Below are 22,622 nucleotides of genomic sequence, written 5' to 3' on the forward strand. Positions count from 1 at the left end.
AATAGAATTGACACTTTCTTTTCTAATATAATAAAATCTCTGCATATTAATCTCTAATTCTGAGATTACTCCCATCTTCAAAATTTGTGAAGATTAAAATGTTTTGCATATCTGGGGGCCACACTTGACAATATTTAGGTTCTTACACTCACCTCTGTGCTCAGATCCATCTTGTTGGTGCTCAGATCATATGTAATGCTGGCAACCAAATCCGGGAAATCCTTTTGCAAGACAAGTGCCCTACCAACTGCACTATCTTACAGGCCCCCCAAAATATTCTTAAATAATATGGTAAATAGAAAAAACAAAATATTAATGTTTTAGGTTAACACAACTTTCCAGTTTGACACTGTAATATTAGTATACTTTTACATCACACAAGTCATTGCATTCATTTGTGCATAACAAAAAAGATTAACACTGTCATATTAATGATAGTGAGATCTAGATTCAAATCCCAGTTTTGCTGTGTTCTAATTGTGTGACTTTGGAGAAATTACTTTGTGTAACTTTGGGGTAATTTTCCGTAGGAAAGAGTCAAGAGACTGAGATCCAAGTAGGCAACCGAGAATCCACAAATGTCTCTAATACTGACTTTATTTTTTAATCTGAGGAAAAAGGGTAAAATAGCGTTTATTAAAATTTTGATATTGGGGCCAGAGAGAGATAGCACAGCGGTGGGGCATTTGCCTCGCATGCAGCCAACCCAGGAGGGACCCGAATTGATTCCTGGCACCCATATGGTCCCCCAGCCAGCCAGGGGTGATTTCGGAGTGCAGAGCCAGGAGTAGGCCTGAGTACTGCTGGGTGTGTCCCAACAATCAATCAATCAATAAATAAAAATGTTTAAAAAATTAAAAATAATAAAAGTATAAAATTTGGATATTGGGGGGCTAGAGAGACAACAACAGTACAGTGCATAGGGTATTTGCCTTGCAGGTGGCTGGCATGGGTCTAATTCAGTGTCATCACATATGATTCACCAAAACTTGCCAGTAGTGAGTGATCCCTGAGCTCACAACCAGGAATAAGCCCTGAGCACCACCAGGCATAGTTGAAAAACCAAAATAGATTAATTAAAAAAGAAAAAACGAATTTAGATATTGGTGCATGGACAAATGTTTATTGTTTTTTGTACACTTCTGTAATTTGTGAGATAGCTCATAATTTTTTCTTTCTTTTTTTAAAAAAATATATTGTTAATTTAAAGCATTATGATTTACAAACTTATTCATAGTTAAGTTTCAGACATATAATGGGTCAGCACCAATTCCACCATCAGTCAACTTCCCTTCACCAAAAGTTCATAGACTCCATTCCATACCGCCTTCACTCATAACAGACACCTTTTGAAGTTTGATTGTTTACATTTGGGTCTCATGATTTTATTGTTGTTAACTTTATGGTTTGGCTAGTTCCTTCTGTCCTTTTTAAACACCACAATGCACTCGAGTCCCCTTGACCCCTGGAGATAGCTCATAATTTTAAAAAACGTATTTAAAGAGGGAGGGAGTTAAAATGAACTACAATTGGGTGCTAAGAGACACAGGATACATTCTCAGTAGAGCTCTATGTAATGTACTTACGACCCCTCTTCATCCACCATTCATGCATTAAATATTTATTAAACATTATTCATAAAAGTCAGAAATTTTCATTTTATATTCAAAATCTCTATCACTAATGGGTAGTCAACGTTCAGCATATCCATGTAGCAGAATATCAATCAATTAAAAGAAAATACTTATACATGCTACAACTTTGAAAATATCATTCTAATATAAAATAAAAGTCACATCAATTTATTTAGCAAATTCATTTATCTGAAATGTTTAGAATAGAAAAATTGGTAGAGAGCGAGTAGATGAGTCATTTCTATGGTTCAGAGGTCGGGAAAGTAGGCTTATGGGTATGAAGTTTTCTGGAGTTGGTGACAATGACAAAAATGCTTTGGCGCTAGAAAATATTTAGGTATGGTACTTGCTGCACAACTCAATGGATATTATAGAACCATGAAGTTGCACACATTCATGAGGGTCAAGTCTTTGGTATGTAATCTATGTTTCAGTGAAGCTGTTATTTTACAAAGGATAAAATAGACAGAAAAATAAAGCTTTTCCGGGGCCCCCTGGAGAGATAGCACAGCGGTGTTTGTCTTGCAAGCAGCCGATCCAGGACCTAAGGTGGTTGGTTCGAATCCCGGTGTCCCATATTGTCCCCCGTGCCTGCCAGGAGCTATTTCTGAGCAGACAGCCAGGAGTAACCCCTGAGCACCGCCGGGTGTGGCCCAAAAACCAAAAAAAAAAAAAAAAAAAAAAAAAAGGTTTTCCTGTTTCAGAGTGTTTTTAATGATTCTCAAAGTTTAATTCAAGTAATCTGATAGCACAATTCACTTCAATTTTAGGGCCCTGACATAACAGTTAATGAATTATTCTTCTAAGTGACCCTCAACAATGAAAATTCATGTAATACTGTGGATTAACAGTTAAAATTTTTCTACAGTCCTCTGAGAAAACAGTTGATAATATCAACCTCAGAAAACATACTGAGAGTTCCATATATGCTTTTTCCTTTTGGGTGACAAAATAAACAAACGTTTCTCTGAAACTTGCTTTCTGAAGTGCCAACATAATTTTTTAAGTTTGGGTCTTGAGTAATATCTTAATAATATAAATTATAAATATAAATACTACAATAAATCTTAATAATATCTCTACCTTTCTCCACTAAAACTTACAAATATAAATACCTATCCTTGACACAACCTCGTCTTGAAATAACTAGCTTGATGACATCAAACCTACTAACAGGAAAACTACATCAGGTAGACAAGCAAACCCTGTCTTGGTTTGCAGTGTTGTTGTGTTCATAAAGGAGTGGGCTCAGCTGATGTTCTTGGTACTTAGCTGTTGTGATTTTCCTATATGCCCACCGACATACTCAATCCTGGAATAACAAGGTTCTGTCATCTTGATCACATTAGAACACCTTAGGCTTCATAAAAACAGAGTTAACCAGATAACACCTTCTCTGGCCAAAAAAAATAAATGGCCCAACCAAAAATAGTTTTGTCAGGAGAAAATAAATGTGCTAGAAATAATAACTGCACAGTATGGATGTGAGAAGCTACTAAGAAGCCCTGGTTTCCAACCCAAATTTACAATCACAATGGCCTGACCAAGCACCAGCAGAATTTGGTGTTATCTGTTCACAACTGGATCAATCTGGGAAGATTATTTGCTGAGTCTTCAGGGAACTGAGGGAAGGATATAATGCTATATGATGTCACCAATTTTTCTAGATTTCAATCATTCTTTCTCTAGGAAAGAGGACAATTTCAAAGGCACAGAAAGGGCTTTCTCTAAAATGAAGTATTTGCAATGGTACCAGAAATGACTGCAGTAATGTTTCTGTTGACTCGTAAGGATAGGGTAAGAGACAAAGCCAACTTGAAGCTCAGCTGATACTCTTGTGTTCCCGTAAAGACAAAGGGCCTCTTATTTGTAATTCATTGTGTACTCTCCTATCCCAGGATATTTCAGAGTAAGGAAGAGCATTTCTATTTTATTGATGTAAAATATGAAATAAAAATTTATTCTTGAACATTCAACTTTTCATGTATTCATACTTGATTATTGTATAACTAAAAGCTAAAGCAGGACCTAGCACACAATATTCTTCCTTAAGTTTCCTGCATGAGCAAATGGATAAAAAGATTATTTGTCAATAGGGAGATATAATAAAATTGTAGTTTGGACTTCACACAGTGAAATCAAAACATATCTATTCAAATTATAGTTCTAGCACTTTCCGGCAATCGCTAATCTTTCCTAGCTTTTATGTTCTCCTCTAAACAAATAATGAGAATGGTTGTGCCAACTTCAAGAGTCAATAAGAATAATTTAGAAGTAGAGATAAAACAAGGGTTAAGAAGCTTGCCTGCCATTCCACTGACCCTGTTCAAATTCACTTATGGTTACCCTACACACCACAAAGATGGATGAAGCCAAAAGTCAAAGGGGAAAAAAGAGTGAATAAGACAATTCAAGTGAAATGCATTCACAGAGCCTTAAATTGTGTAAGAATTCAATAAAAATAAATTGATAACATTATTTTGTTTATTAGTTTTATTTTTTTGTTTGTTGCACTGCCAAGAATTAAAATGCAGGCTCCGTGTATGCAAGCAAAGACAATGCTTTATAGAGAGCTACATCAGGGCCTGACACTTTGCTTGTTGAGTGTATTATTGAAATGAAAACTATTATTGGAGTTGAAATCCTTCTGAGTCCTCTGGAAGAAAGACAGAATTTCTCTTTATAAAGTGAAGATAAGAGAAATCAAACTCTGGGCCCGCAGAGATAGCACAGCGGTGTTTGCCTTGCAAGCAGCCGATCCAGGACCTAAGGTGGTTGGTTCGAATCCCGGTGTCCCATTGGTCCCCTGTGCCTGCCAGGAGCTATTTCTGAGCAGACAGCCAGGAGTAACCCCTGAGCACCGCCGGGTGTGGCCCAAAAACCAAAAAAAAAAAAAAAAAAGAGAAATCAAATTCTAGTAAAGAAACAGTCTGGAAGAAGAGTGCTTCTTATTCAAGTGTTATTTTCCTTGGAGATGTTATTGGTCAACCTCTCTGTGCTAGCAATAGTACATTCCAGAATTTCCAGAGCTAGTTAATAGTTTTGATAAAAAATCATTTGCCTTTTGTTTTGTTTCATTTCGTTTTTGTGCCATCTCTTCGACCCCATAATTTGCTTTTTGTATAACTAAAGATATATGTAACTGAAATGATTAAATATAAATACAAATAGAAAATGGTGTGCTGGGGCTGGAAAGATGGCATGGAAGTGTGGCGTTTTCCTTGCATGCAGAAGGATGGTGGTTCAAATCCTGGCATACTATATGGTCTCCTGAGCCTTCCAGGAGCAATTTCTGAGTGTAGAGCCAGGAGGAACCCCTGAGTGCTGCCGGGTATGAGTTTTAAAGACATACATTACCTCCTTTACACCTTGAACACCCAACTACAAACATGTTTGTAATCATGGTGCTTAAATATATTATTTTTATTTTTTTTGGGGGGGGGGGCCACACCTGGCAGTGCTCAGGGGTTACTCCAGGCTGTCTGCTCAGAAATAGCTCCTGGCAGGCACGGGGGACCATATGGGACTCTGGGATTCGAACTAACCCCCTTTGTTCCTGGATTGGCTGCTTGCAAGGCAAACGCCGCTGTGCTATCTCTCCCGGCCCCTAAATATATTATTTTTAAAATAAAATAAAGACATACATTCACTTGGCAATTATTCTGCTCTTACGACATCTCTTCCATTCTTACCTAGACTCTATTATAATTAAATCTTGACTGATTTAAATATTTATGCACCTGATTAGTTCATATATTTTTTTCAGATAAGTACGTTGTATACATCACTATATCATTTATGGCACTCCATTTATCCCTTCTTCTAATAATCTTAAGAAAATTGATTTTAGTGCTAAAGAGATAGTATAGTGGGTAAGGTGTTTGGCTGGCATGTGCCTAACCCATGTTCTATCCCCAGCATCCTGAGCCCCTCAAAAATGATCCCTGCACACCAACCCCTGAACACCATTAGGTGTGGCCCAACTATAAAAAGAAGATAAAGAAAAGAAAAAGCAAGCTAAAATATTAAACAAAAATACTGACTATATACACATCTTTTTTTTAGATACACATCTTTGCTAGGAAATGTCATGCTTAGGAATGAAAATTTTACCAAGGACTGCATATTGATTATGTGAAATATCTCTGAAAATAATTAAGAAAAAATATATATATACTTAATTACTAAAAGTTTAAGCTTTCTTTCTTTTCACTCTCATCTAGTAATCTTTTTAAAAACTCAAAATATAGGAACTGGAGAGATAGCACAGTGGTAGGGGCGTTTGCCTTGCACACGGCCAACACAGACTGACCAAGGTTTGATTCCCAGTATCCTATATAGTCTCCCCCACCCCAGCCTGCCAGGAGCTATTGATTTCTGAGCCCAGAGCCAGGAGCAATTCCTGAGTGCTGCTAGGTGTGACCCAGGAACCAAAATAAATAAATAAATTAATTAATTAATTAAATAAAATATCAAAACGCCACAAAAATCTAAAATGCTTATAGCAATGTTGTTCATGGAGCATACATAACATTTTATAAATAAAAATGCATTTTTCCAGTCAGATTCATTTTCCAGAGCCATAATCCTAGAGAAACACTCAAGAAACACACGTATTTATTTCTGAACCTAAAGTTATATGATTCGGATTCATTTGAATTGGGACTGGGAGCCTAAATTTCGGTTGGTAGCCACTGTGACTTTTAGTATTTCCAACTTTGTTCAATTCATAAAGACAGGTTTTCATAAAAGGAAGAAAGCTCTTTTTCTTTTTAATTTTTATTGTGACCAAAGTGCATTACAAATCTTTCACCGCATCATTTATGGTACATAGTGACAATGAATGAGGGGCATTCCCACCACCAATGCTGTCCTCCCTCCGCCCCTATTCCCAGTATGCATCCCACATCTCCCTCCTCTACCTCCCAGTATGCCAGTGCAACTGGTCTCCACTTTACAGTTCGTTGTAGATTGAGCATACATTCCACCGTCATTGGAGATAAAAAGGATAAGAAAAAGGGGAGGAAAAAATTTGGTGACAACTACCAAAAAAAGAAAGGAAAAAAGAAAAAAAAATGGAAGAAAAAAAAATAATGGACCAGGCAAATAAAAATAAAAATAAATCTCTAAATAATAACCACAAGTGTGAAAAAGAGAAAAGTGGAAGAACAAAGAGAAGGAAAATAAAGTCAAAAACTAACAAATCAAAACAAAACAAGAAAAAGTATGGGTGCTGGAGTGGTAGGGTTTGGTGTCCCCCCCACTTTTTTTTTTTTTTTTTTTTTTGCATAGGCACAGTAAGCATTGGGGAAGAAAGGGAATTCCCGTGGCCTAAGAGATTCAGGCTTTCTTCATCCTTGAAGCATACCATCATGGGATCAACTCCTGGCTCCATATATACTCATTACCCCATCTCAAAGGCTTTTTTGTGATGCCAAAAAGGAAGAAAGCTCTTTTTATGCCACCCCCTCCTCCATACTCTCCACAGACTTCAAGATCGAAGGAGAAAGATTTGCCAGTCACGCTGACTCAACTGTGGTTGGATTTTGTCTGACTGCCAAGGAGAGCTGGCTGCAGACTATAATTAGACAAACATAGCGACTGGTTTTGCTCAAATGTTCATGTTAAAGAAGGCATTATTTGAAACCATGTACAGAGGGAAAAAAAAACAGTGGAAGCACCCTCTGAATTCTACAACAATAGCACCCCCTTCTCCATTTCTACACCTCTCTGACTTTTCCATAGCCTTGGCCAGATTGAGTCTATATTTAAAATAAAATGGTATATATTCCACCAATGTAATTTCTCCTTTGACAGATTCTGTCAAATTCCCAAGAATATTTTATTTACTGGAGTTGACTTGACTCTACCACTTTATTTCTATAAAACTTTTGACAATTTATTTGAGTTTTTGGTTGCTTTACAGTTTCAATAGATGGGATAATAATACCTATTTTATTAATTATAAAAATGAATATGAAAAACTAAAATAATAAACAATAATAAAATTGCCTATGAAATAACATTTAATACATTTGATCTTGTTTCAATATGTACTATCATCTTCTATAGGAGCCTTAAAATTATTTCAAAAGGTCTTTGCATCTTTCTTTTGCCATACATTTATAATTTTTCATGATAATTTTGGTATAAAATTGTCCTCTTTGAACTTAACACCAAAAAGAAATCTATTTTTCTTGGTTCCCACACAAACTAATCAATACACATAAACACCTCAAAACTTACTGCGAAATACATTCTGTAAAAAACATTCAGTGAGTAGATAGCATCTTGAGGAAAGACAAATCAAATCAAATACCACAACTTCAATACTATTGCTATTTAGCATTATTTTACTAGAATTATGCTACATTCTAAAGGGTAGAAAATGATGGAAAAGAGATATATTTTGACCTCAAAGTCCTTACAGACTGGATACATGTTTTGTGATCGGAGGATCAGAAAGACAGCCTTTGAGAAGTGTCATTTGGATCAATTCCACCTCGTCCTTCTTTAATCCTAACTAGTTAAGGCCATCTATAAATCTAATCAGCTGTGTCCTGGGGGACTTGTATCCTACTTTTCTAACTGATCCAGTTCTGGGAAACCTCCCCAAGTCTCCAGACTTTGGGAAGACAACATAACCCTAAATTCATCCTGCCAACAGCCCTATGGACCACACAAACTAAGTCATTTCTGAAGCCAGTCAAGTGTGCCAGGTAGCTTCAGTGGTCACAATGACATCTAGAACAATGTTTATTCTACTTCACTCACCCCACACACTAATGAATGGAGGAAAATGGCAGGTTTTAATTCTGTCCCAAATTTCTTCATAAAAAACATATTATGGGAGAAACTAGATCTACATGCCTGTACCACTAAAGTATCATTACAGAGACATGGAAAAAGATATAACAGATTGCAATCAGTAGTCAATAACAAATAACAAATAAAAGTCAAAAGCAAATCAGATTAGTCTTCAATTAATTATAAATTTAAAACTCAACTGTCGGGGCCGGGCGGTGGCACTAAAGGTAAGGTGCCTGCCTTGCCTGCGCTAGCCTTGGACGGACCACAGTTCGATCCCCCGGTGTCCCATATGGTCCCCCAAGCCAGGAGCAACTTCTGAGCACATAGCCAGGAGTAACCCCTGAGCGTTACCGGGTGTGGCCCAAAAACCAAAAAAAAAAAAAAACTCAACTGTCACCACCCACAAAGCTCTATGACAATTAGAAACAAGGGAGTTCAGTTGTATTGGTGGGTAGGGACAGAAATCCAGAAAAGTACTTGAACCCATCAAAAATGCTTAAATCTCATAGATAAGTGAGACTGTTCTTTGTCTATCACTCTCCCTCTGACTTATTTCACTCAGCCTAATAGTTCCCATGTCCATCCCTGTATAGGAATATTTCATGACTTCATTTTTCCTGACGGTTTCATAGTGTTCCATTGTGTAGTTGTACCACAGTTTCTTTAGCCACTTATCCATTGTCAGGCCTCTGGGTTATTTAAGTAAAATGTGTGTAAATCCCAATAGGCCATTAGATTAGCAATATTTTACATACAAAATAATTCACCGCCATATATTAATATTGTAAATATTTAAATATGAGTAGAGACTGGCTTGGCATCTATCTATGGTAGGCCCACAGTCTTTGCATTATTTTTATCTGATGTTACAAATTGCAATCCCTTAGAAACATGCCCAATATTTTTTTATTATGATACCCTTTCCTGGGGGAGCATTAAATGACAAATCAAATTCCATTTGTCAGGATTCTTTTATACTGTGAATCAATTCTTCTTTGAATGGATTTAATTTCTCTTCAAGTGATGTCTTAACTTACATTGATATTACATTGAATGTTTGGGGATAACATGACTACAAGGTAACTACATATGGTCAACTATCATTGTTTTGATAAACGAAGTTACTACCTATGATCAAAGCTGAAGTTCCCAAACCTGCCCACCAATGTCCAACTGCCCTTTGTTACCTCTAGCCAACTCTTCCTTCTTCCCCTCCACCCTCCCACTGCTTGGTGGTAAAACTCTTTTATCATGAGAAAAGAACGCTTATTGGCTTTAATTTGAAGATTTCACTCTAGAATAATGATATAATTATCATCATTTTTTATTAAGATCTTTGCTGTTGCTTGGGAGTCGACAATTGAAGGATAAAATTCTGGGTTGGCTAAGAACTACTGGAAAGTGTTCCCAGATCTTGTTTGGGGTGGTGCTCTCCCAAAGGATATTCAATCGATATTTCTTCTGTAACCTAGTTTGCTTTGTATCAGTGGTTACCAATATTATAAAGTAAGAACTAATCTACAGTAATCGGTAGAAGAACTCTTTCTCCATTGCAGGAGATGCACAAGTGAAAAAAGGGACTATGTTAGTTTTAGCACTCTAGCATCCACCACTAATCCTACAGGACTCCGCAGAGAATTAGTCTTCAAAGTCATTTAATATTTCTGTGACAAATATATATATATATATATTTGGTTTGGGGGCCACACCTGGTGGCACTCAGAGATAACTCCTGGATCTGTGCTCAGAAATAGCTCCTGGCAGAATTGAACTGGTTCCTCTGCCTGCAAGGCAAATTGTCTACCCGCTCCGGCCCTGTCAGTAAATACTTTTGGTGGTGTCAGAGATACATGTTTATTTAAAATCAGTTGCAGCTGTTTTTTAAAAATCTACAAATAGGGGCTGGTGAGGTGGCACTAGATGTAAGGTGTCTGCCTTGCAAGTGCTAGCCAAGAAAGGACTGTGGTTCGATCCTCCGGCATCTCATATGGTTCCCCCAAGCCAGGGGCAATTTCTGAGCACTTAGCCAGGTATAACCCCTGAGCATCAAAACGGGTGTGCCCCCCCCCAAAAAACAAAAAATAAATAAAAATTAAAAATTAAAAAAATCTACAAATAGCAGATTGTTTCAGTGTCAGGAACTTGTTACTTGAAATACACTTTGTTCAGTAGGTCTTAGTAAAATATTTATTTCACAAATTGGTACAAGAAGCTATGTCAGTACTGTCTTTATAAAATGTTTATGTCACTTTATTATTTTATATCAAAAGTCTAAGAAAGTTTATGAATGAAACACAAAGTGGCCTCATCCCCAGGTTACCCCCAGGGGGCAATAAAGAGCTTTTTCATTTTTTTTTTAGCACACAGCAGTATAAGAATTTGGGTCTTCAGCAGATGAATTTGAAGATACAGAGTTCCTGAGATCAATACAGGGCACAGGGAGACTATATTATCAAGAATTTGACTCTTACCCCAACATAAGATTAAACTTATCAGGACAGAACAGTTTAAAAGCTGAATGAGAAATTTAGAACAATGCATATTCTTGTTCAGAAGCAAATTGTGAACCACTTCACACTGCAGATAGGTATAGAGGTAACACCCCTAAATGCTGCCAGGTGTGACCCCAAAACCAAAATAAATAAATAAATAAAATAGATAGATACATTTCCTGAAAATTTATCTGAGAAATAAACCAAATGGTTTCTTATTAATTTTCGGTGGGGGTCACGCCCAGTGGCACTCAGGGGTTACTCCTGCCTCTGAGCTCAGAAATCGCTCCAGGCAAGCTCGAGGGACCATATGGGATGCTGGGAAGCGAACCTAGGTCCGTCCTGGAACCGCTCTACCACTGTGCTATCTCTTCAGCCTTTATTAACACTTTTTAATGACATAACTAAATGGCAAGACATAACAGTTGCTGTATCCAACTGCATGTGAACCAGAATCCTTAGCATATAACAAACAGGCCATATAATTATTGGGTCTTTTTGTTTGTTTGTTTTGGGGGGCCATACCTGGCAATGCTCAGTAATTACTCCTGGCTCTGCACTCAGGAATTACTCCTGAAAGTTCTTGGGCACTGTATGAAATGCTGCAGTTCCTGGGTCCTCTATGAAATGCCAGAGATTGAACCCAGGCACGGCCATATAAAGGCAAGCATCCTACCCAAACACCGACTGCATTGGCACATGCATTTTGAGACATTACAATGGCTATAATGCCAGCTCTGAAATATATAGTCTTACAAGACATACCTACACAGATCCTGGAATATCTCACAGGGCTGCATGCGTGCTTGCCTTGCTGATGGCCCCGGTTCCATCCTTGGCATCACACAGTCATCCTGACTGACTCCTTCAGCACCAACCTAACAATAACTCACTGAATGGATGTGTTCACGAAGCTCTAAATAAGAATTGTTTTAAGTAAACACCCACATGTCATAAATGCCCACAGCTAGGCCAGCCAAGGGTTCGCATTTGCATAAAACATCACTAAGTCATGGTCTTGCTTCCAGTTGGAACCACAGTTATCCACCGAGGTGACTTACCTTCTCGAAGTCTCGAAGAGCCTGGGTTTGCACTTGAGGGGCTTTCTCAAAAGCTCTCATAGAATCTGCCTGTTCAAAAGGGAACTTTTCCCTCCTTCTCCAGCTCTGCGCTTGTTCTGGAGGTCCTCGGTCTTTGGTGTCACAAAGAAAAGCTGCCAATGAAACAAAATGGCCCAAAAGTATATATAATTATTGCAGTATAATCATTCTAACCTGTGCATTCCAGTAGTATTTGGCTTCTGCAAAATGGACATCAATTCTAGGCTACATAAAAACAGGGGCCGGAGAGATAGTACAGTAGTAGGGTGTTTGCTTTGCATGCGGCCGACCTGGGAAGGACCCGGTTCGATTCCCAGTATCCCAGATGGTCCTCAGCCTGCCAGGGGCAATTTCTGAGTGCAGAAAATAGGAGTGTCCCCTGAGCACTGCTGGGCATGGCCCAAAAAATAACCAATAAATAAATAGTTTATTTAAAAAAAACAGTTCATATAAATTAGCCAATGCTGGATGGCGTAGCTCATGTTCTCATGGCCATGTAAATAATGCTGCTGCTCCTCCCATCAAGAACTGGGACTCATCTTTCTTTTGAGGAGGGTAGGAGATTTAGGGTGATGCCCAGAGGTTCTCAGAACTTACTTCTGACTTTGTGCTTGGGGATCACTCCATTTGGGGGTTGGAGAACCATAAAGGGCACCGGATATCATACCCAGGTCAACCATATGCAAAGCAAAAGCCCTACCTTTTATACTATTACTCTGGACCATGCACTTTTGTTCCACCTCTTGCATCTTGATAGGCCTAGCAATCTCCTGTACTAAAACATGATAAGGACTAAGCCCGTAAGTGAGTTTTAGACATAGCACATGAAAGACACAATTATCCTCTTGTACCCCCTACCAGACCCTTGAGATAAATCTTGGACCCACAGCCTCCATCAAGCTGTCAGAAGTTTGCAGCGTTGGGGGTGATGCAAGGTGACAGCAGAAGAAATGCCATATGTTTGTGAGAAATAAGAGATCACTGGTTGCTTTTAACACCAGAGGGGGAAAGTTTATTTTTTTTTAATATGGGGACAGGTAGTAAATATTCTAAATATTTACAGGTAGTAAATATTCGCAAGCATTCCAGATTATAAGATAGTTTCACATTATTTTTATTTATATTTTTTTTATAAAATTACAGGAACACAAAAAGAGATTAATGTGATTTTTAAGATCCACTTCATGAGTAAAGAAAAATTCAGAAAATGTGCTTGGTTAGAAAGTTACAAATTCCCTGACCTTTCCAACAGACCTTCCTAACATTATGTGTGTAATATTGTGTTGTTTAAGCACTGAAGAGGATTGGAACAGTCAGGAATAAACAGGCAAGGGGCAAAGATAACAGCATCTCATTAACCAAGAACAATTCTGTTTTGGGAAAAGCTAGTAAAAACTAAGCTGCTGCAAACCTTTTGCCAGCCTCGAAGAAGAAACATGTGGAAGGATAAAATATGTGTTTCTTCAAGCACAGTACACAGAGGGTCTTGAATTCAGGAGGACATGGGGTTACGGAGAGGGCTAGAGTGGTAGTTCAGCAAATAAGGACTTTGTCTTGCATGCAGTGGACCTGCTTTTCAATCCCAGGCACACCAGAGTCAGTCAAGAGAATGCAGATTTAGAGGCTGGCAGGAGAGGGTGGGTGGAAAGAAAACTGGGGACATTGGTAGAGGGAAATGTTCATTGGTGAAGAGTATGAAACTCAACCATAAACAATTTTGTAACCACGGTTCTTAAATAAAAAAATACATTTTTTAAGAGTGCAGAGCCAGGAAAAATCCCAAGCATTACCGCTATGGCTCAAAGGAAAAATAATTGAAGGAAGAAGGTTAAAATAAAAATATAGAAAAATACATCTGATCTTGGTTGACAGAAGAAAACAACGAATCTTTATCAATGAACCTGAACTTTGTTGTTCATCAGTAAAAACCAGCACAATACATTGAACTACACAGCCAGCATCAGGGTAAGTGAAAGTCAATAATTGCATCCAAAATAGGTTCTGGATTATTTTATGCCTCATTAAGGAAAAGTGAATTAGATGGAGACATAAACACATGGGAGGCTATAAGGAACTAAGAGGCAAACATATCATCATGTACTCCTTTCCTTTTTTTTTTCTTTCTTCCTTTCCCTTAATTACTTTATACCCACACTCCCTCTGCATTCCTTCATCTTTTCATCCCTCCTTCCTTCCTTTCTTCCGCTTTTCCTTCACTACTTTCTTCCTTTTTTACCACTTTCTTTTACTTCTTCCTTCCCTCCTTCCTACCTTCCCTTTCCTCTTCTTTTTTTTTCTTTCCTTCCATATTCTTGGCTATCATTGAAAATTGTGACAACATATTCGTAGACAATGAAAGAAGAAATAAATGGGACTAAAAAGCCTCTGCTAGTCAAAAGAAACAATCATCAACATAAAAAGGCAAACTTCATTGTGTTGAATAGTCCCTGTCCCCTCCCTTTCTTTATGCATCTTGGTAGAAAGGTCATAACATCAGAATCTCCAGACCCACCTCCCTAAAAAACACTCCTAAGAATTAAATTACCATAGACCCAGCAACTCTTTCTTGACATCTATCACATGGTCTCCAAAACATTACTCGGAGATGAGAAGATATCTGTGATCCTATGTTCATTGCAGCACCAGTCACAATAACCCCAATCTGGCAATCACCCAAGTGTCCAAGAATAAAAAACTGGACAAAGAAACTTTAAAACATATACACAACAGAATACGACTTTCTTTTTAAAAAAAAAAGACATATTCTGCAATTTTTCACTACATGTAGGAATCTGGAAGGTATCATGCTGATTCTGAAGTCAGACAAGAGGACAAGATACAAAATAATCTCTTGTGTGAAATATAAAGAAATGCAGTAAGAAAATAAAAAAAATTATCCCAAAGGCAATAGAACCTGAGAACTGATCTACAAAACTGAGATAAAATCAGCTGGAATAGGGGGAGAAGGGTGTTCAATGAAGGATGGGGGAACAGGGATCATGATAAAAGGGAAATAGATTTTGATAAATGCTGTGGTATTGGAATATTGCTTGCATGAAACCCTATCATGAACAGAATTGTAAATCATGATGCCTAAAAGAAAAGTTCCCAAGATACTTGAAACAATATTTCATAATTTGCATATGCACAGGAAAGAGAACTCTGCTAAAGAGAGTGAAAAATCTGAAGATAGGGTGAAGGTGAACATTTTGAAAGCCAAACAAAAACATAATCTCTTGCAATTGAGCTAGGAAGGGGAGGAAGAGAATGAGGAAGAGGCAAGCTAAAAGTTCCCCCAAAGGCAGTGTTTTTCTGCTTCAATGTTTTGTTCTAAAAATCACAGGAGAGGCCGGAGAGATAGCAAGGAGGTAGGGAGTTTGCCTTGCATGCAAAAGGACAGTGGTTCGAATCCTAGCATTCCATATGGTCCCCTGAGCCTGCCAGGCGCAATTTCTGAGCATAAAGCCAGGAGTAACCCCTGAGTGCTGCCAGGTGGGACCCAAAACCCCCCAAAAAAATTAAAATTAAAGAAATAAAAAATAATAAAAATTAAAATCACAGGGAAGTATTATGTACTACCCATTGTAATATTATCAAGAAATCTAGGGAAATGAGAAAAATTGTTGCAGGCACTATATATAGTCTCTTGGGGTTGGGGTAGAGTTGGGGTACAGGGTCTATTCCTGGCTCTGTTCAAGGTAACCACTGGTAGTGCCAGAAATATAAATTGGACAGTCTACACAAGGGTAAGTGCCTTACCCTACTACTATCCCATCTAAACTATATTTCATCTTTTAAAAAAGAAAATATTTCTGAGACAAAGGAAAATATTAAAGTTATTGCCATGTGTGGAGACAAGGAAACTCTGATTCGAGGGAAAAGGAAGTTGCTGAGACTGGGGAAAAAGGGAAGAGGGGAAAAGACTAAGATTCATGAGTCATGATGATACACACAAAAATTAAGCAAAAAGTAATGATGATAAACAGAATTGTTCCAATATAGCTTTTTTCTTTGGTGTGTGTGTGTGTGTTTTTCTGGCCACACCTGTTTGATGCTCAGGGGTTACTTCTGGCTAAGCGCTCAGAAATTGCCCCTGGCTTGGGGGGACCATATAGGACACCGGGGTTCGAACCGTGGTCCTTCCTTGGCTAGCGCTTGCAAGGCAGACACCTTACCTCTAACGCCACCTCGCCGGCTCCATTTTTCTTATCTAAAAATACCTAATATCTCCAGTCCCAAATTCAGAGAAAACTGCTCTCTCTAATCTTTTGCTGTGTCATATGCTCAGAAAATGTTTTAGTCTTCAGTAAACCCTTTCATGTCTGTCAAAATGATATGACCCAGCAGAGATGCTGATGCATGCTGTATCTTTAATAGGAAATAAGTTACTTTGAAGGGGTTGGGAGATAAGAAAAGGATGAAGCCAAGATTATGGTGGATGGAAGTTTCCAATCAGGAGGAGAAAGAAGGTCGCGCTGAAAGGTAGCAAAGTGGCATGTATGAAACTATCAACAACAGTACTGTAAATCACAGTGTAAAAACTTATATACTTTAAAAGTGCCCTCATATGGGGCTGGAGCGGTGGTTTAGAGGTAGGGCATTTGACTTGCACATGGCTGATCCAGGATGAACCTGGGTTCATTCTCAGGCATCCCATATGGACCACCAAGCCAGGAGCGATTTCTGAGTGCATAGCCAGGAGTAACCCTTGAGTGTCACCGGGTGTGGCCCCAAAACAAAAACAAACAAATAAAAAGTGCCCCTCATAGAGGCAGATTGGGTGGGTGGGAGGCAAATTGGAATGAGGTGGGGGCATTGGTCGAGGGAAATGGACACTGGTAGTGGAAAAGGTGTTTAAACTTTGTAGACCTCAAATGCAATTAATGAGTTATTTTGTCATTTCACAGTGACTAAAAAAATTTTTAAATGCTTTACTCACAATGAAATGTCTTTAGATAGCTCTATCTGTAATGGTATTTTGGATTAAATTTAGAATTATATAGGATGCGGGGATTGAACTCAGGTCAGCTGCCTGCAAGTCAATTGCCTGACCCACTGTATTATAGCTCTGGCCCAATTAATGGTAATTTCAACCCCAAGTAATCCTCAATTTGTGAAAACTTAAAAGGACCAGAAATGTTAGTTTTATTTTTTTTCTGGTGCACAGTATAAGCAATAATATTTTTTAAATGGAAAACTGGAATAATTCACTATATGGCAGTAATAAGATTTGGGGCAGGGTTTGGCAGGCTAGAGGAGATTTCTATTCATCCACTTAAAGGAACTTGACTTGGGAACAGAGAGATAATACAGCAAAAAATGAAATTTGTCTTGTGTGTGGCCAGACTGGTTTCACGATACCATATTGACCCTTAGATCTGGATTGATTCTCAAAAACAGCTGAGTGTATTCTAAATCCTAAACCCATCCCCTTCAAAGAAAGAGGTACTTTTTTAGTGGGCAGAGGATTTTATTTTTTTCTAAAAATGGGGCAGTAGACCAAGTAAGTTTGGGAGTCTCTGCTATAAAAGAAGATAAGCTAAAAAAATAAAGTATATCTGTAATAGTATTATGAAGATTTCTTTGACCTGGGACTAGGGAAATAGCTGAAATGGTTGGGCATATGCAGAGACCCTGAGTTTCATTGTAACCACTAACACCATGTATACCAGAAGGGTTCCTAGCACCACTAGACTTGATGGACGCAAGAACTCAGCTAACGTGCCTTTTTTTTTTTTTAAAGTTATTTGCTTGGTTGTTGTTGTTGTTGTTGTTGTTCATTTTTGTTTTTTGGGACTACACCCAGTGACGCTCAGGAGTTACTTCTGGCTATGCACTGAGAAATCCTCTGGCTTGGGGAACCATATGGGACGCCGGGGGATTGAACCATGGTTCGTCCTAGGTTAGCGCGTGCAAGGCAAACGTCCTACCATTTACACCACCGCTCCAGCCCCTAAAGTACATTCTTTTCCATGTGAGAATCCCTTGTTGTTTCCTGGCACCACCAGGATTTACTCTGGAGAAACTCCCGACACTGAACTGGGAGTGGTCAGCTCCCTGAGCTCTCACCAGTGTGGCCCAAAAGCAATTCCAAAAATGTCTGAAATGTTTACCAAAGTATTTTAGACATGATTCACAAAATGTACTAAAAAGATAGGGAATCTACGTGCAAATTTGTAAGTTCTCTAAAAATCTGAAGTATTTTCCCAGATTAATTTATATGCCACATAATTAAATGAAACTATGTTAAGCAAGAAGACAAGAAAATTTGCAAGACAAGATTCATTCCTCCTTACCTGTTGCCTGATTTGTTCTGGGCACCATCTCCCCATCTTCCTCTTCAATATAATCTCTGTGGAAAGAAACACACATTTAATTAATTGAAATATCACCTTCACATAATCCCCCTGTACCCAAATCCCTGAAGCTACAAGATATCTATATTCTGTCTTCATTTATTTTTCCACAAATATTCAACAATTTCCTTCTATGTAAAGTTATGGAGAGACAGAGAAAGGAAGGGTTCTTATCTTCAATGTGTACAGCTTTTGAACATACTATTCCCCAAGTAATAAATTACTCTCATGATCAGTTCTATGAAGAAAAATGAAGAGAGCATTTTACTTTGAATGAAAGGGAGTAGGAAACCATTGGTGAATTAAGTAAGAGACAGGAAGTAAATGGTCATATTAAGATTTTAGACAAATCAGTATAACTGTTGAGTAATATTGCCTGAAGAGACTTAAAGTGAATCGTGAAAGCAAAAGTTTGTGATTGTTTTCATTAAGGAAAAAACAGTAAAGGTAGAAGTACAAAGCTTAAGATTGGTTTAGGAAATAGACAAAATGCACTAGTGGAAATGTTGAAAAGAAAACACATTTCAGGAACAGGTGATTTATCTTCCAACATAGTAAATACCACCATCCCTAACACATAGGAGGAAAAAAACTCCAAATGTATAAAAAAAATGCTAATATGGTTTTTAACATTGAGTTAAGCTCCAAGAACACAAAAGTGAAATAAATAGATAAAAATGCCTGCACTGAGGGAATGTAATAGTAAGGAGAAGCTAATCAGTGAAAAATACAGTAGCAACTAAGGAGAAATATTACTAAAAATATTAGAGTAGGTCTGGGAAGAGAGTTCAAGGGTTAGAATAGTGTCTTTCTTGTAATGGCCCTGCGTTCCATCACTGGCACCATAAACCGTATTCTGTAGCACAGAGATTCATCACCCCAGATCCAAAACAGAATATCAACCAAGGGGCCAGAGTTAGATAGCACAGCAGGTGGAGCATTTGCCTTTACACACTGCTAATAGAACTCCAGTATTCCATATGGTCTCTGAGCCTGTCAGGAGTGATTTCTGAGAGCGCAGCCAGAGTAAAATCTGAGCACTTCTGGGTGTGGCCTCCCAAATAAAAAAGAATATGTATATATACATATATGCATCTGCTGATATGTATTATATGCATACATGTATTAACTGAACACACTATAGAGTTGTCTTTTAAAGACTGCATCTATCAAATAGGAAGTGAAAAAAGTTAGTGCTAGAAGCTAAGAATGGAAAAAAAGGATCACAATTGTCAGCCCACAAGGCTTCTCTAAGAAGCATAAGGGAAATGTTTGGGGACATATCCAGAGGAAGACCATGCAAAGGGCCAATAAAAGCCAGAGAGGCTTGATTTCATGAGCAAGTGGTATGTAGAAGAAAATAAGATAAGTGGAACAAGAAAGAAGACAGAAAAGAGAGCTGATTGATAGAGTTTCTGAGGCCATTTGGTAGGCATTGGTACGCATTTAGCCATTAGAGCTTCTTCATAACTTAGAAAGATCAATAGAGTGACAAATGTTTTTGTTGTTTGTTTGTTTGTTTGTTTGGTCACACCTGGTGACAATCAGTGGTTATTCCTGGCTATGAGCTCAGAAATCGCCCCTGGCTTTGGGGAAACCATATGGGATTCCAGGGATTGAATCCAGGTCCATCCTGGGTCAGCATGTGCAAGGCAAGAGCCCTACCTCTGTACTATCGTTCCAGCCCCAAGAGTGACAAATGTTTAAAAAGGGCTGGCTAGTGTTTTGACATCAGAATAGCTGGATTGGAGGGCAGAAATAATGACCAAAACAGAGATGCTTTCAATATCTAGCTTCTTCCTCAAATCGTTAGATATTATTCCTAAGGTGTTCCTAAAAGAATTCTATAGGCACAGGTTAAGAAGGATTCTCTTTTTTTTGGGGGGGGGGTCACACCCAGCAGTGCTCAAGGGTTACTCCTGACTCCACGCTCAGAAATTGCTCCTGGTAGGCTCAGGGGACCATGTGGGACCCCGGGATTCAAACCAATGACCTTCTGCATGAAAGGCAAACACCTTACCTCCATGCTATCTCTCCAGCCCCAAGAAAGATTCTCTTTTTTACTTAAACCATGGTAATTTGATCATAGAGGCTCTCTACTTAATTACTAACTACTCTGATTTATCAAACTTTAAGCTATAAATAATTGTATAATTTACCCCAAACCATTATATCCACTAGAATTGACTCTATAAATATGATTACTGTGAAAAAAAAAAAAAGGATTCTCTTCATAAAGTCAAAAGTAGTCACAAGGGGCAGGATTGCCTAGAATTATTTAGAAATTAGTGATGCTCTTCTCTGCTTCAGGGCTAAATCTTGGCATCAATTTCCAATTTGCTAAGTTCCAGATGGACATGAAAGCATTAGGCCAAGAACATTGAACAACACAGACCACCTGGTGATTTATTATTCACAAATAAATTTACAGCTTGTGGTTTTTTCCACACCCTCCACCTTTAATTTTCTCCACTTCTCATTAAACATCTATCTTAACAAGTGAACAGTACAAGAGATAAATCTATTATTTATTGAACCTATTAATCAGAACATTTTAAAAAAATCTGTGGGGAAAAGCTTCTATTGAACACAGATATTCATGCACTGGATAGAATTCATAGGTTTAGTTCAGACTTAGGTGATTATATTTGTCATAAGTAGCTTGTTATTCATATAACATTGCCATTCATCTATCACTGCAGGGGTCTTCAAACTACGGCCCACGGGCCACATGCGGCCCGCAGAGGAGTCTGATCCGGCCCGCCAGCAGTGAGCGCTGTTTGGTTGCCAAGATACCTGCCAGCATACACATTCAGTGTATATCCAAATATCAGGAACCATCAACTCAAAATGGTCACCATCTTTGGTAGCACTTATGCCTGTGAACAGACTTTTTCAAGAACGGAACATCTGCAATCCCCAACCAGATCAAGATTAACTGATGCCCACTTGCATCACTTGTCACGGCTGGCAGTGACAAATAGGGAACCGGACATTGACCATCTCATTAGCCAAAAGCAGGCCCACAGTTCCCATTGAAATACTGGTGCGTGATCTGTTTATTTATAAATGGTTTTCATTTTATTTATATAAGATATGTGCAGTGTGAGTAGGAATTAATAGCTCATAGAGTCCGGCCCTCCAGCTCTCTAAGGGACCGTAATCCGGCCCCCACTTTAAAAAGTTTGAAGACCCCTGGCGTAAAGCATTTGTCTTGTATGTGGCTGATACAGTTTTGATCCTAGGCACCCATATGGTCCCCCAAGCCTTCCAGGAGTGATCCCTGAAGACAGCGCCAGGAGTAAATCCTGAGCACTGATGAATGTGGCCCACAAAAAAAAAAAAAAAAAAAAAAAAAAGACACATTTGGTATAGATCCTATATTCTTTTTTTTTGGGGGGGGGGGGTCACACCTGGCAGTTCCTTCTGGCTCTATGCTCAGAAATTGCTCCTGGCTTGCACGAAGGACCTATGAGATGCCAGAATTTGAACCACCGTCCTTCTGTATGCAAGGCAAATGCCCTACCTTCATTCTATCTCTCTGGCCCCTAGATCCTGTATTCTTAAATAGTGTGTTGCACTCCCATATAGGTAACTAAATATGTAGATCAAAAACATCCCAGATTTTATTTTAAAATAAATTTTGTTACTATTTATTAACAAATGTCTCATTTGTTTACATAATTTTATACCTATATGCCCAGAATTGCATTAAGATGTCTCTTGTGGAAAGAGGACAGAAGTGAAAACAGTTTAAGAGGTGCTGCAATAGATAATCTATTTTTTGGAGGGACACACCCGGTGTCGCTCAGGTGTTACTCCTGGCTCTGCATTCAGAAATCACTCCTGGCTTGGGGGACCATATGGGAAGTCGGGAATCAAACTGCAGTCCGTCCTGGGCCAGTTGCGTGCAAGGCAAATGCCCTACAGCTGTGCCATCTCTCTGGCCCCAATAATCAATCTATAAATGGTAGTGAACACTATTTTGTTGTTTTTGTTTTTTGGGCCACATCTCTTGGTGCTCAGGGATTACTCTCGGTTATGCGCTCAGAAATCGCCCCTGACTTAAGGGATCATATGGGACACTGGGGGATTGAACCACAGTCCATCCTAGGCTAGAGCTGGCAAGGCAGACACCTTACCACTTGCACCACTGCTCTGGCCCCAATTTATTAATTTTTGATAAGCTGCTAATAAATTACTTAGGACTCCAGTTCCCCTAAATATTTA

The 22,622-nt window shown here is 38.5% G+C and overlaps 1 protein-coding gene across 2 annotated transcripts in view; it reads right to left on the reverse strand.

Moving 5' to 3' along the window:
* LOC125997457 (myomegalin-like) overlaps positions 1-22,622 on the reverse strand; it is a 192,559-nt gene that overhangs the window by 153,619 nt on the left and 16,318 nt on the right. Inside the window, exons 2-3 of one of the 2 annotated variants that reach the window (XM_049765890.1) lie at positions 18,333-18,388; positions 11,998-12,149 (exon numbers count right to left, since the gene is read on the reverse strand). In XM_049765890.1, the coding sequence (XP_049621847.1) occupies positions 11,998-12,149; positions 18,333-18,388 (208 nt within the window). Of the gene's footprint in view, positions 1-11,997; positions 12,150-18,332; positions 18,409-22,622 lie in introns of those variants that run through there. The other variant, XM_049765893.1, reaches the window with a different exon arrangement.

This window comes from Suncus etruscus, chromosome 19 (genome assembly GCF_024139225.1).
Source record: "Suncus etruscus isolate mSunEtr1 chromosome 19, mSunEtr1.pri.cur, whole genome shotgun sequence".
NCBI classification, from domain to species: Eukaryota; Metazoa; Chordata; class Mammalia; order Eulipotyphla; family Soricidae; genus Suncus; species Suncus etruscus.